General features: G+C 35.7%; 1 protein-coding gene across 10 annotated transcripts in view; it reads left to right on the top strand.

The window, feature by feature from the left end:
* The window catches only part of LOC103153565 (dystrobrevin beta-like), a 36,332-nt gene extending 25,975 nt beyond the window's left edge, over nt 1–10,357 (top strand). For 5 of the 10 annotated variants that reach the window (XM_016665356.1, XM_016665392.1, XM_007574573.2 and 2 more), the window contains 11 exons: nt 47–171; nt 961–1,032; nt 1,723–1,800; nt 3,276–3,363; nt 3,444–3,523; nt 4,592–4,705; nt 5,813–5,909; nt 6,134–6,154; nt 7,059–7,212; nt 7,406–7,495; nt 7,602–7,711. In XM_016665356.1, the coding sequence (XP_016520842.1) occupies nt 47–171; nt 961–1,032; nt 1,723–1,800; nt 3,276–3,363; nt 3,444–3,523; nt 4,592–4,705; nt 5,813–5,909; nt 6,134–6,154; nt 7,059–7,212; nt 7,406–7,495; nt 7,602–7,711 (1,029 nt within the window). Of the gene's footprint in view, nt 1–46; nt 172–960; nt 1,033–1,722; nt 1,801–3,275; nt 3,364–3,443; nt 3,524–4,591; nt 4,706–5,812; nt 5,910–6,133; nt 6,155–7,058; nt 7,213–7,405; nt 7,496–7,601; nt 7,712–9,388; nt 9,423–9,803 lie in introns of those variants that run through there. The other 5 variants (XM_016665538.1, XM_007574929.2, XM_016665469.1 and 2 more) reach the window with 5 other exon arrangements.
* Nucleotides 10,358–14,138: the final 3,781 nt, after the last annotated feature.

The following is a 14,138-nucleotide window of genomic DNA, read 5'->3' as shown; positions in this document are numbered from 1 at the left end:
GGCGGTGACATGTACAAAACAGTTTTTTCTTTCCTTTTTTTTGCAGAAATCTTCTGCGAAGAAGTTTGGTCGCGCCCTGAGCCGGACGCTGGGCTGCGTGTCGTCAAGGGAACCGCCCCACCCGATTTACCCCGAGGAGCCTGAGCGGACCCTTGACCTCACCAACATCGTGTATGACCTCACAACAGCGCCACACGTCTTTATCGTAGAAGCCAAACAACAAGCATTAAAAACTGCATTTACTTTGTGTTGCATGTAAAAGTTAGGAGCAGATCGTCTTTGTTTTGTAACTGTTGGACGACTGAAAAAGTGCAGTGTGAACTTACTGAACACTAGCGCTGAGACAGTTAATCAGGATGGATCGATTATTGCAGAAGTCAGTAAAGCAGACATTAGAAAATATTGGAGGAGTTATTTTATTTAAGAACAAAATAATTTGCTTTCTGGTTAATTAGTAGACTCCTGAGCAACATGAAACATATTCATATGCTAATAGGACATTCAGATAGGACTGATAGAGTCGCAGACCCTCCTCTCTGAGCGAAATGCTCTAGTCGCTCCGCCCTCTTGGTGGATCTTTGCTGTTTGATTGTCCAAACGGCTGCAGACTGGGTCGTTACCGACCTGCAGGCGTTATACTCAGGGAGCCACATATGTGAGTATAATAATGATCGTTGTGAAGACTTACTTTTTAAATTGGTTTCTACACAGATAATTTCCAACTTTGTGCATTTTCTTCCCCTCTTTCTTTCAGTTTTCTCTCCCTCTGCCGATCTTTGGCCTGTCTGTGTTTGCTCAGACTATATAACGATTCGCTGTTGCATGAATGCACTCAGAACCACGTGACTTTCTGTGTGGGTATGAGAGTGTGAGAGAATGTGTGTGTTTTCTGAGAGGGAGGTCTATGCTTTTAAACTGCTGATGTCGAGGCCTTTATGGTTATGCATGTTTGTTATTCAGCCCCTCCAGACCAGTTGGGAACACCAGTGAGGCCATGTTGCTGTCTTCAGCGGTACCAGAGTCGTCCAAGAGGTAAAGAGTGACACAGAGTAGAGAAATATTAACTTCACTGTTTGCTTTCTGTTTGGCTATCAGGGTTAAAACAGTCGAGCTGATCAGTCCCTCCAGGAGTTGATCTTTTTCACTGATCAAAATCACTGATTTGTGGAGCTAATTTAGACATTTCTGCATAATATTTTTTAATATTTACACATTTGTTTGAGGGTAAATGTGACTTTTTGTTTGATGGATTATTACTTGACATCAAGTAAACCAGAGGAACTAGTATAGTAGAAGTCAGTAATACTGCCACCTGCAGGTGGGAGTTAGCATTACATACATACGTCTGACCATTTTGGTGGGAAATTTGCAGTAAACTCGCAATTTAATCATTATAGTAAAAAGATGTGGGGATCTGTTGATGTTGCATAAACATGGAAAAAACAATACAATATTATTTAAGCACACAACTGTTATGTTAAAGGTTTTATTTATGTATTCCTCTGGAGTCCAAAGGGCCACATTAGTAGCTACGGTGTGCCAAAAAATATTAGAAATGTTCTTTTAAAGAAATTATTTAGAAAAAGTTCTATTTAACATGATGTAACCCATCCAATCTATTGATTTTAATCTTGCATTCTTAGAAATAGAAGATCAAATCACTTAAAATTGTAAATGAATGAACTGGAGGGATTCTGACCATCCGTTTCTCTTTCCACCCAGCTTGGCAGCAGCTCAGAGGATGAACGAGGAACACGCTCTGATTGCAGCGTATGTCAATCGACTGCAGAGCGGCCCCTGGTGAGAGAAGCACCAACACACCAGCGAGGGTTGGGACAGGAGTTTACCAGTAATCAATAACTAAAATAATCATTAGTTACAGCCCTATTTATGTGTAACTTTTCAGCAACATGTAGGAGCTTGTTTTAAGTCAGCATTATTGATTTGAAAAGTTCTAGTTATAGTGGCAGATTATTTCACTTTTAACAAGACATTTTTCCCATCTTGTAAGTGAAATAATCTCAGTGGAGCTGGTATTATTTGCTCTAGAAACTAAATAAAAATGTAAGGTTTTGTGTTTTTGCAGTATGCAAATGATTATTTAGGTTTAAACAGCAATGGGTGAATTTTTCAGAAAGAAAATTATGAATAAAAATGTGAAAATAAAACCCTATTAATTTATATCCACTTATACCTCTATAGCAGTCTTTCTCAAACTGTGGTCCTCGGCCGCCCCCTGGTGGCCAGCAAGGTACTGCATGTATAAACGACCGTTTATTTGCCGTGACGTCAGTTCAAAGTGCGACGCTACAGCTAGCTTACCAGAGGATTGTGTTTAAAAATAGTAGTGAATAAATGGTTTAAAACCGGGTCACTCACAAGAAAAGCTGAAGATACCGATGGAAAGAAAACAACGTCAGGATTACAGAGGAAGCTAAGTTATAGCTGCGGAGAGATTTGATGCGTCGTTCACGAACGATTCGATTCTTTTGAACGGTCTCCAGACTCAGAGGGAACAGCTCTTTGTTTTTACAACTTTGCTGCGTATTTTGGTCTGCTCACACGTGAACAGCAGAAGATTTTTGTTTGACCTTTTTTTTTTCATTGTGTTTCTAAAGTTACAGAGATGTCTGTAATTTACATCCATTCATTTCAGTCAGGTGTGAAACAGCAGGAAATCACCTTAGGAACATTTTCTATAGATGATCAAAACAGGCTAATGAAGCCTGAATGTTAACATCTTCATTTAGGCTAAATTTGGAATCGACAAATGGCCCTGAAAATATTCAAATTAGTTTTCTGGGTCAAACGGGGGACAACGATGAAGTGCCCAAAAGTTTCAGGAAGTACTTCACCTACTTCTAAGGCTCAGGAAGAGGGATACAAATCCAGAAATACTTGGAAGTGCTGGGAAATTAACTTTAATTAAATAAAAAAACAAACAAACAAAGTTTCTCTTTTAGACTTTGATTAGCTTTTGAGCCTTATTATGTTAACTTTTGTTTTTACCAACCAAACAATGATAATTATTTTAACAATCAATTATTCGATCAATTGTTCTAACGATTAATCGGTAAAAAGGCACATTCTGCAAATTTTTCCATTTAGCCACTTGCGTCTTTTTTTATGCAATATTTCATCAACTACCTTTTTTTTAGTCTCCAGTTAACAATAAATTATTTACTAAATCAGTTGACGATTATGTCAATAATCGGTTCATTATGATTAATCAGATTAATCGTTTGAGCCCTGAGCCAAATGTTTGTGCGTTTCAGTGGCGTCGACAGTCCCGGCAGGCAGGATGAGGAGCACAAACTTATCGCTCGCTACACGTCTCGACTGGCAGAGACAGAAAGCACAGGGGTGAGTGAGAAATAATCCACTAAAGTGGATCAATACAACGCTTTTTTATTAATGAAGAAAGTGATGTGTGTGTGTTTCAGATGATTCCAACAAGGAGCATCAACTTTGATGTGAACAAACAGAAGAGGGAGCTCATCGCTCAGCTGGAGTGCAAAAACAGGTACAGATGTCGTTAGAGTTAAACGTCTTGCCTTTTGTCCCATTACAACCACAAAAACATTTACTTTGGTGTTATGATAAACCAGATATTGTAAAGTGGAATTAAAAGGTTTAAAATTATAATACAAATAAAAGCCTAAAGTCTGGAATCAATTCAGTTACAGCGAAAATTATTCACACCTCAGTACATGTAAATATATTTTTATTCAACTAATAGAATAGAACATACTTTATTCATCCCTAGGGGAAATTTATTAACTGACAACCTACTTCATCAAAAAAACAAATATAACAAAAAGAGCTCAAACTTATTAAAATATATATACCTAAGAGTGATTTAAGTAATTCAGTATGGCTGAATATAAATAAACAAATAACAAGATTGCACATGCAAATATGTTAAAATATAAAATATATAAATGAATGCAAAGAAAAGTTTCTTTAAGTTACTCAGAGTTAAGAAGTTTGTTTCTGGTGTAAAATGGATTATCACTTTGAGAAAATATAATTTAATTTCATGTGCACTGAGATATTTGCACGAGAATCTGTTTTTGCAGTGCGCAGATTCTCCATCACATTTTACTGCATCCAGTCAGAAGAAACATGTTGACAAAAGTAAAGAATTACTTTCAATCTGCCAGTTTTTAAGACAGATGAAGCAACATTGTTCTTGACTGAAAAGTATTGTCTACACTGCAAAAACACAAAATCTTACCAAATATTTTGATATAGTTTGTAGTGTAAATATATTTGCACACTTGAAATTAAACAAGACTAACTTAGAAGTAACTTTTCATCAAAATATAGGAGCTTTATTTAAGTAAATAATTTTATAATATTGATGACAAAGTACAGGACATTTTTCCATATTATAAATTATAAAAGTAAGATTTTGTGATTTGCAGTGTATCATTACCTCAGATGGGGATTTTTACTGTTTGGTCAGAGAAGTAAGCTTCCATACATGTTTTAGTTTCTTAATGTTTTAAGTGAAATCTGGAGGAAGCAGTGGAGGTGTGTGTTTGAGAAGCTGCCCGGTGCTGACCAGCGTGGTTTTCTCTTTTCCCAGAGAGATCTTGGCAGAAATCAAACGTCTCCGTGCCGAGCATGACGCAGCGTGTCAGCCGAGCCCAGAGCGGTGCAGCACCAACCCGGCTCTCCTCGCCGAGCTGCGGCAGCTCCGGTAACAAAAACACACAAGCTTTTAATCATGAAACATTTATTTTTTATCTGAACGTTTGGCTGAGATGTTTCCAAATTACAATTTTAATTTAAAGAATTACTTTTTTGGTCAGATTTGGCAAAAAGTTTTGTTTATATTTGCAGCCCAGAGGGAGAGTAGCTTGGGACAGATGGCAAGGGCAGGTGGTGGATTTTCCTAAAAAAAACATAAACAAAAAAACATGTTTCTACTTTTTAGTTTTAAAAAAATAAATTAAGAAAGAAGGAATACTGGTTGGTGGGTATTATTTTGGTAAATAAATCATAGTTAGCATCAGATAGAGGTAATTTAGCTTTTAAAATTAACTTTTTTTTTCCAAGGTCAGTTTTTAAATTAGTAGTTTTTGCTAAAATGTGCTGTAAAGCCGCCACTAGGAGGCGCCAAATCAAAGTTTTTGTTTTTTTAAGTTGACATTCATTTTTTTAACCTTAGGATTGATACAATTTAAACAGATGAAGCTATGCAGCTCCAGGAGTTTTGGGTAAAAACATATTTACAAACAAAGATATTTTTTATCTTTGATGCAAAATGTATATATTTTTTGTTCAGTTTTAATTTAGTTACTGCTCTGAATATGTTGTTTTTTCCTGCAAATGGCCTATTTTCTGTATATTTTATACGCTAGTTAATGATTAATCAATTGCTAAATTAGTTCAATATTTCAGTAAGTGATTAATCACGATTAATTGTTAAATATATCTGTGATTCTTGTTTTCTTTTCTCTTTTTTGTTCATTTACTATAAGAATAAAAGGTAAGAAATCTTTAAAAATGTGATTCTGCTGCTTTATTGTGGAAAAGTTTGTACTTTGACCTCCTAATTATTTTCATAAAAAATCCTAATTTTAGCTTCGAAAAAGTTTATTTTTTAATTCTTATTGTGACATTTCGTGTTTTGCATCCATTAATTAGCTTCGTTAGACACAGAATTCTCCTGTTATAAGAACATTAAGTTGAAGGTGCAGCTGGTTTCCTGTCTACGTTTGGGTTTTTCCAGCCCTCAGTGACTCTTTGTGCTGGGATTATTGACTTCTGTGACGGTAACGAGGTGTTGCTTTGTGTGTCCCAGACAGAGGAAAGACGAACTGGAGCAGAGAATGTCGTCTCTGCAAGAGAGCAGGAGGGAGCTGATGGTGCAGCTGGAGGGGCTGATGAAGCTGCTCAAGGTGACACACAGTCTAAATAAAGACCTCATGATGCCTCCGCCATGTTGTAGAGGACAAAGTTTCCCTACCTCATATTTCCTCATTCCTCCTTGGTGCAACACATTCCTAACTTCTTTTTCCTCCTTTTTAATTTCACTTTTTTGAGCTCTGATTGTCTGACCTTTCCTTTTTCCATCCTTTTTTCCTCCTGTCTGTTTCTGGCGGCCATTGTTGTGGCCTTGTAGGATGAGGAACAGCGACAGGCAGTAAGTTTATGCCCATTCTGTGTGACAAACACTGAAGTAAAACTGGGATTCACATCAGATAATTTCAAATAAGCTGTCTTTTTGAGAAATACAGCTGCATCCCAGCTAGGGTCGAAACGATTAATCGGATCAATCATGATTAATCAATTATTAAAATAATCCTCAAACTAATGTAGTAATTGATTAATCATTAACTGGAGTATAAAGACAAAAAGAAATTCAATTATCAAGCTAAAATTATACAAAAAATACATACATGTTGCATTTAAGATAAAAACAAAACCTTTGTAAATTTGTTCTACCAAAAACTCAAGTAGCTTAGTTTTAGCTTCACCCTTTTTTGACCTTTCTCTGTGAAGAAGATCCATTAGCAATTACGCAATTATAAAAAAAAAAAAAATGCTAGTTTAGTTGCTAGTCACTTATTTAGAAAAAAAGAGTTGCTAGATTTGTGTCTAGTTATTTTATTAAATAAAAAAAGAAAAGCTGTTAGATTTGTTGCTAGTTGCTTATTTAAAAAAAAAAAAAAGTTTTATTTGTTACCAGTTATTTTTTTGAGGAAAAAAAAAAGATGCTTTTATCCAGTGAAAATAGTTCAAATAGTTTGGATGTACTTTTTTCTCTCTTACCCGTTTATGAAAAGTTTCTGTTTATATCTTTAAAGAGATGGAAAGCCCCGTTTGGCCTGTTCTGCTTTTGCATTTTGCACACAGGTTTGTGATGCATTTCTGTTCTGTAGAAAAATACATAAACCTTCAGATATCTCACAAACGAGACATTAAGATACATGAAAAGCCTTATGAAAGCCTGATGTTATCATCATCCTCCATGTCCCCTACGGGGCTCCGTAGTTTTAAATGCAAAGTGTTAAGTGTTTTTTTGGATTGTTGATGATGATCCGCAGGCCCAGGCGGCCGGTTCTTCTCACGCCTCCCCGTCTCGACCCAGCCCGTCCGCCGTCCGCCCGGTCGGCACTCCGTCTCCTCACGCTCACATGTACCTCCCTCAGGACTCCCTCGCCGGGGTCGGAGGTGACGTACAGGAGGCCTTTGCTCAAGGTGAGACTGGACTTTTTTTTACCTGAAAGTGAAATAAACTCCAAGGATTGTGTTTTACAGCATGATTTTTTGTAAATAATAATATTAATGAGATATTAATATATCTATATCTTGCTGAAAAGTTACTTTTGAGTTAATTTTGTCTCGTTTCCAGTGTGCGTGTTCAGATGAATGAACATGTTGATGTTTTTAGGGCCGAGGAGGAACCTGAGGAACGACCTGCTGGTCGCCGCCGACTCCATCACCAACACCGTGTCGTCGCTGGTCAGAGAGCTGCACTCCGGTCCGTTATCCGTTCATTCTGACACGAACAGCTCAACATTTAGTTTAGTTTCCCTCCAGTATGTCATAAAACACTTTTCAGCTTCTGATGTTTAACATCTGAACAGATGAAGGCCGAGAAGAAGAGGAGCGGTTGCTGAATGGGAAAGACAGAGGTAAGTTAATTATTTCAGTTATTTTTGTGTTTTCTACTAAGGCAGACTGGAAAAATATTTAATTTTTTAAAATCTTTTTCTTAATGCTTTCCTTCTTTTGTTCTTTTCCATCTATTTTCTTTTCTTGTGTTCTCTTTCTCTTCTGTTGTTTTCTTTCTTTCTTTTTTGCTTCCTTCCTTTCCTTTTCCTTGTTTCTTCTTTCTTTGTTCTTTGTTTTCTTTCTTTCCTTCTTCCTTTTTTCTTATGTTCTCTCTTTTCAGTCTTGTTTTTAATTTATTTCTTTCACTTTCTTTTTTCTTTTGTTCATTCTTTGACTTTTTCTTTTCTTTTTATTCCTTTTCCTTTAATTTCTTTTTTCTCTATTCATTCATTCATTCATTCATTCATTCATTCTTTTTCATCTTCCTACCTCAGTAGTTTAAATATGCAGAAATGGTTCATTATAAAAAGCTGTTATTTTTAGGTTTTTGCAGCATCCAGTCACTCAGGAATCTTTTCTTATTATTAGTAATTATTAGTAAATATTTTGGGGGAACTTTGAGTCCAGCAGCTCATTGCAGAACTCCACTTTATTATCCACTTCATTAAAAACACCTGGCTGGACGGGAAGGACTTTGACATGATTTTTCTCCAGATGCTCCAACAAGCTGAAGTCAACGGCTGCTTGTAATAAATGACCAGGTTTATGTTTCTGAATGTAGCTGAAAGGAGGTAAACAGCATGAAGACAATTCGTTTTGCAAAGGGTGTAGACCAGTGAGACTTGAAGATCAAATTTCTCCGGCTTGTTTTGCATATTTAAAACTGGTTCTGGTTGCTGTTCTTTCTCCACGTGTCTGCAGTTTGTCTGCAGCCTCTCTGTGTGTAATGAGCTTCGTTAACATGCCTTCTCGTTAGCCGCGCTTTATGGAGCCGCTCCTTTTTAACAAGGGCCGACCCCCTGCAGAGAAGTGCCAGATCCACTTCCTCGTCTGCGCCCTCGCTGTTCATCATGATGCTAACCTCCAGTTAGCGACGACAACCTGACTACATGCTACATGCAAACTGTTTGCATTCATTATTTCAGGACAAAAACGATAAAAAATACTGATCCAAAACAACCAAAATAGCTGCTTCCTAAACATAATGACAGCTTTGGAGGGTTTTAACACAGTTTGTAATGTAAACATCCGAAGAAGAAGAAAGTCGGAAAATTTTGAGGAAAAAAGTTATAAAGAATGAATCTCGTACAGTTTTATTGTCATTATTTTTTATATATTATGACTTTATTCTTGCATTTTTACGATTTTATTCTAATTTTGTTATAACCTTATTCTCGTAATATTAGGACTTTATTCTTGTATCAGCGTAACTATTGTACGATTTTATATTTCAACTTTATTTTGTAATATGTGGACTTATTTTGTAATATTTTGATTTTATTCTGGCATTACAAATTTTTTATTTTATTACGACTTTATTTTCGCATTACAACTTTATTCAATTTTTTTCTTTACCTTACTCTGATATTATGCATTTATTCTCATAAAATTTAAACTTTATTTTTGTAAAACTTTATTCTCTTATTAGTTAAAGTTTATTCTTTTAATTTATTTTTTTCTTCTTAGTCTTTCTGTAATTCTCTGTCCTATTGTTCACATCTCTTGGAGGCAAAATACATTTTAATTTCTCTTATTATTACAGTTTCTGTTTACTTCCAGGTTGCTCTGCTCTTTATTGAAAGTTTTATTTTCTGTTTAGCAGGTTAAAAAGCTGGCAGGAAACAGGGGAAACGGTAAGTAAACTCACACAATCTTCTTTTTTTAGACAAACCTCTCCAGAAAATACAAGTGATTTTAGTTCATTTTAATTGTTTGACATGATTTTGCACATTGTAAAGTTATAAGTTGAAACAATGTGAAGGTGTTATTATTTAACCCCACAGTTTTAATTAGAAGAAGCAGAAACAAAGTGAATTATTTGATGTTTTTTCTGATCTTGTGCAGGCCTTTCCAACCAGCTGCTCTGGTTTTTATTGAGGGAAAAGTTCAGAAAACAAAGAACAGAAATCTTTAAGAAACAAACTGATGATCTTTCTTGATTCTCAAACATTTAAAGTGCAATTTTGCATGTTTTAAAGTTGGATTTTGTGTAACCTTGTGATAATTTCTCCTCAGACGAACCGGTGTTTCATTACTTCCAAAGATGACTTTAACGGTCAGCAGTGGGAGGAGTCGATCTTCTACGCCAATCAACCAATCACGATGCTGGACACCAAACGACCGCCGCGGGTCTCTACTGATGTATAGTTGTGATTTTTGTGTGTTTTTGATTTGATCTCGCTTGATCCGATGGGGAATCTGAAACCTGCTGATGAGTACTGTAGCATGTTTATTTGGAGGAGGAAGGAGGTGGAGGAAGTGAGAGGCAGGACGCGTCTGGGAAGGATTTTTTTTATGGATTAGAAAGATGATGAAGAGGAAAACTGGAGGAAAAAAATGAAAGTTGAAGAAGAGAAAGGTGACCTGATAAAGTTTGAGCACTGTGTGCTTCGTATTTATTGCTTTGATTTGTTTTTTTTGCCCTGTATTCATTCAGTTTGACAGCTTTATATGTATATGAGAGTAGTCAGATCCTGCTGAGACGTTTAAGTTTTAGGGGACTAAATCCCACCAAGTTCCCACATATTGTTGAGATAATAAACAATAAAATGTACAAATATGTAGACGATGCAGCTCTTCCCCGAACTGTCTGGACAGAAACCAAATATTAGTGGTTCTAGCACTGTAAAAGTGAACTTTAAAGGTGACCTATTATGCTTCTTTGAACATGTCCATTTCATTTTGTCTTGGTCAGCTCTGACTATTTTGAGCTCCTGTTTTAGGGCCTCCTGTTACTTTAAATCCAAATAAGCTGCTGCTGGCCACGTTTACACTCTCTTGAAAAAGGCTGCGAACAGATGTGCAATTATACAACCATACATATTTGAAAAGCAGACATGGAGTCTTCTGCACAACCAACAAGAATGCAGCAGGTGGTTTCTGTATGGCAAGTCAACAACAAAACACATTCAGCAGCCATTGTACAGCGCATACAGTGGTAAAAACAGTTGGGTTGCTAGGTAACGGTGCAGTGTGACTCAGTAATCAGGAGGTTTTTGAAACGGCTCATTTTCCAGACACCAAAAAATATCAACTTATTTCCAAACAAAAAGCTGGATGTTTTCTTTAAAACTCTTTTGTTGTTTTTAGAAGCAGCTGAGACCCAAATGGAAGAACAAAAACGTACAAAATGTGAATTTTGCATAATAACTCGCCTTTAATAAATTATGGCTGGTGATTTGTTTTCCACCTTTTAGTGATTTTTGTCTGAAATAAATTGGGTTGGGCGATAAATCGATCGAGTTTTTGGTTTTTGAAGGTTTAATTTTGGAAAAAAAATAAATTTCACCTGTGCACTCGTTGGGTTTCCATATTTCAGAGTGATGTCATCACGTTGAGGGCGGCCATCTTGTTTAGCAAGCTTGTTCTGCAGCTTCTATTTGTTCTGACTTTGAATTCAGGTCAACTCTACGATGGATTATTAAAGCCAGGCTAAGATTTTTGAAAATTAAATAATAAAGTCGGAATTTTACCAGAACTACAACCCAAAAAATTAAAAAATTAAAGTTTTTCTAATCTTTTTTTAGCGCATCAGTGTTAAATTATAAGCGATTGTGCAAACAACTGAGTCTATTTAAAAAACAACTGATAACTAAGCTCTTTTTCTCATTGAATCGAGTTTTTTTGTTGCAATTTTAAGATTTTTTTTTCTGGTAAAACTGCATATTTTTTCACTAACATGACTAAAAATTCTCATTGTCTGGCCATAATTCTCTGTTGTATAACTCAGAGATCATATGACTGAATTAAAGCCACTTTTTGAAAATATTTAAAATCAAATCTGTTGTGAAATATTCAAAGATTTTATCCTTTATCTATATCGCCCAGCCCTAGAAACTGTTTCAGATGGAGCCATGAGTGCAGCTTTGCTGTGTATTCTGGTACTGCAGTCAAAGAGGAGCTATTTGATTACTGTGGTGTGTGTGTGTGTCTGTGCGTGTGTGTGTCTGTGCGTGTGTGTGCGTTTTATGTACATTATGCGTGTTTGTTTCCTCAACCATCATGTTCTGTAAAAGCAGCAAAATCTGAAATATTTACCTTGATAACTTGAAGAATTACAAAAGTATTCACACCTCTTAAACGTTAATGTGTCAGTTTGGATGGAAACTGTATTGACTTTGACTAGACCATTTTTACACGTACATTTGGTTCCAACCCATCCTGTTGAGGCTGGTTGTGTTTTTAGCGTCGTCGTGTTGCAGTGACCTCTCCCTCAATCTCGTGTGTTTTACAGATTAATGATGCTGCCAACACCGTATTTCTGCCTGCACTGCAAAAACACAAAATCTTACCAAGTATTTTTGGTCTAGTTTCAACTGCAAATATCTTAGTTTTGTCTGATTTGAATTCTACTAAATTATAAGTAACTTTTCAGCAAGATAAAGGAGCTTGTTTAAATAAATAATTCCTTAATATTGATGAAAATGTTCCAGTTTCTACAGCAAATTATTTAACTTGTAACATATGGAAACTTTCTGGAAATAGAACTTTTTCACCAATATTAAGGAATTATTTACTTAAAACAAGCTTATATGTCTTGTTGAAAAGTTACTTGTAAGTTAGTTTTGTCTTATTTAAAGTGAACTAAGATATTTACACTAAAACACGACCAAAAGTACTTGGTAGGATTTTGTGTTTTTGCAGTGTTTTGATTTGTTTGTCAGACGGTTCAGTTTCAGTCAGAAACGTTTGAAGGAGTTTGGATGCTTTTGTAAAACACTGTAATTATCTGGTTTAGATGACTTCATCTTAAGTTTGGACTCAAATTTAATGTAACAATCCTTCAAAATCACTTTAAATGTTTTTCTTCTTGAATCAAGTCCTTCTGTGACTCTGAACTAATTCATTAGGTCGACTCTGTGTGAAGGGATTCTCTGATCTAAAGCCAAAGCTTTTCTATTTTTTATTTTTGCATTAATTGTTCAGGTTTTGAGGCTTTCTCTGAATTCACACACATACCCTGACTGTAGGGCTGCGATAAAGAATATTAATTTATTGTTTCTTTTCATTTGACAGCAAGTCATTTTGGTTATATTGTAAATGCAATCTCAGCTGTTGTATTTGTACTTTAAGGGTTTGCTAAAACAAACATGAAAAATTAGCTTTTATTGAACAAATCTTAAATTATTTAGAAGTTGTAGTTAGGTGCATTTAAATTTTTGATGACTAAAGCAGCAGTCTGACATCCTGTACTTAGTATCAATTCTGTAATTAATGTCTTTTAGTGTCTAAAAGCTACCTGGCTAAGCCAACTCCTTACGTTGCTGTCTTTGTTTTGCTTTATGTAAAATATAAATGAGTTTCAGCTGTGGTGATGAAGAATTACACCCATAAACCCAAAAGTCAGTATGCAAAAACAAAAAGCCAAAGATGTTTTGTTTCATTTCACTCGACACGTTTCAGAGCTTTAGAACTGAAATCCCAACATCTTAAATTTCTGCAGCGGCTTTTCTTCGGTTTTCTCCGGCTGTTTTTGGTGCTTGCGACTGGGATCGTCACGTTTCCAGTCCGCGCAGCCATCGACCGACTGTATAAATGACTCCGCCGACAAACAAGGCCGTGTTTCTGCATGCATGTCCAACAGTGCCTGAGAGTCTGAGGAGACGGGCTTGCCCCGACATGAAACCGTAAACACCTCCAGCTCTGAACCTGCTGGAGCAGAGATGAGTGAAAAGTGTGCATCTGTGTTTCATCTGCAATAAATAACATTTATCGACAAACTTTGTGACTTGTGGTTTTGGTTCAAGGCTGCGCGGCGACATGGAAACGTCGGGTTTGTCATGAATCTCTTGTTTGGAAAAATACACAGCAATCAAGTTTTGGATTTTAGTTTTATTTTGTTGTGACTGAAGTTAAATAAAACAAAACTTCTCTCGTTTTAGGTTGTTTAGAATAACCAAATTATTGCTATTTGTTAAACTCCAGAAAACAATTTTTTTTCTTTTATAAGTTTCTTTGTATGTTTAGCATTTAATTTGAGCCTTAACATGATTTGTTTGTATTGTTCCAATGTATTAAATATTTATTATAAGCTATTGATCTGTGCAATAACTCATAAGTTGGCTTATATTTTAAGTGTTAAGCAACATCACTGAAATCTGACCTTTTTTTAGTTAAATTATTTTATTTGACCAGTCACGCACTGCAAAAACATAAAATCGTACCAAGTATGTTTTTGGTCTACTTGCTAGTGCAAATATCTTAGCACACTTAAAATAAGACAACTAACTTACAAGTTATTTTCAACAAGATAGAGGAGCTTGTTTTAAGTCAATAATTTAATATCGATGAAAAAGTTCTGGTTCCATTGGCAGATTATTTCACTTATAACAAGACATTTTTCCCATGTT

This window comes from Poecilia formosa, unplaced genomic scaffold (genome assembly GCF_000485575.1).
Source record: "Poecilia formosa unplaced genomic scaffold, Poecilia_formosa-5.1.2 Scaffold1, whole genome shotgun sequence".
In the NCBI taxonomy this organism is placed as follows: Eukaryota; Metazoa; Chordata; class Actinopteri; order Cyprinodontiformes; family Poeciliidae; genus Poecilia; species Poecilia formosa.
This window is presented reverse-complemented; position numbering and strand designations above follow the sequence as displayed.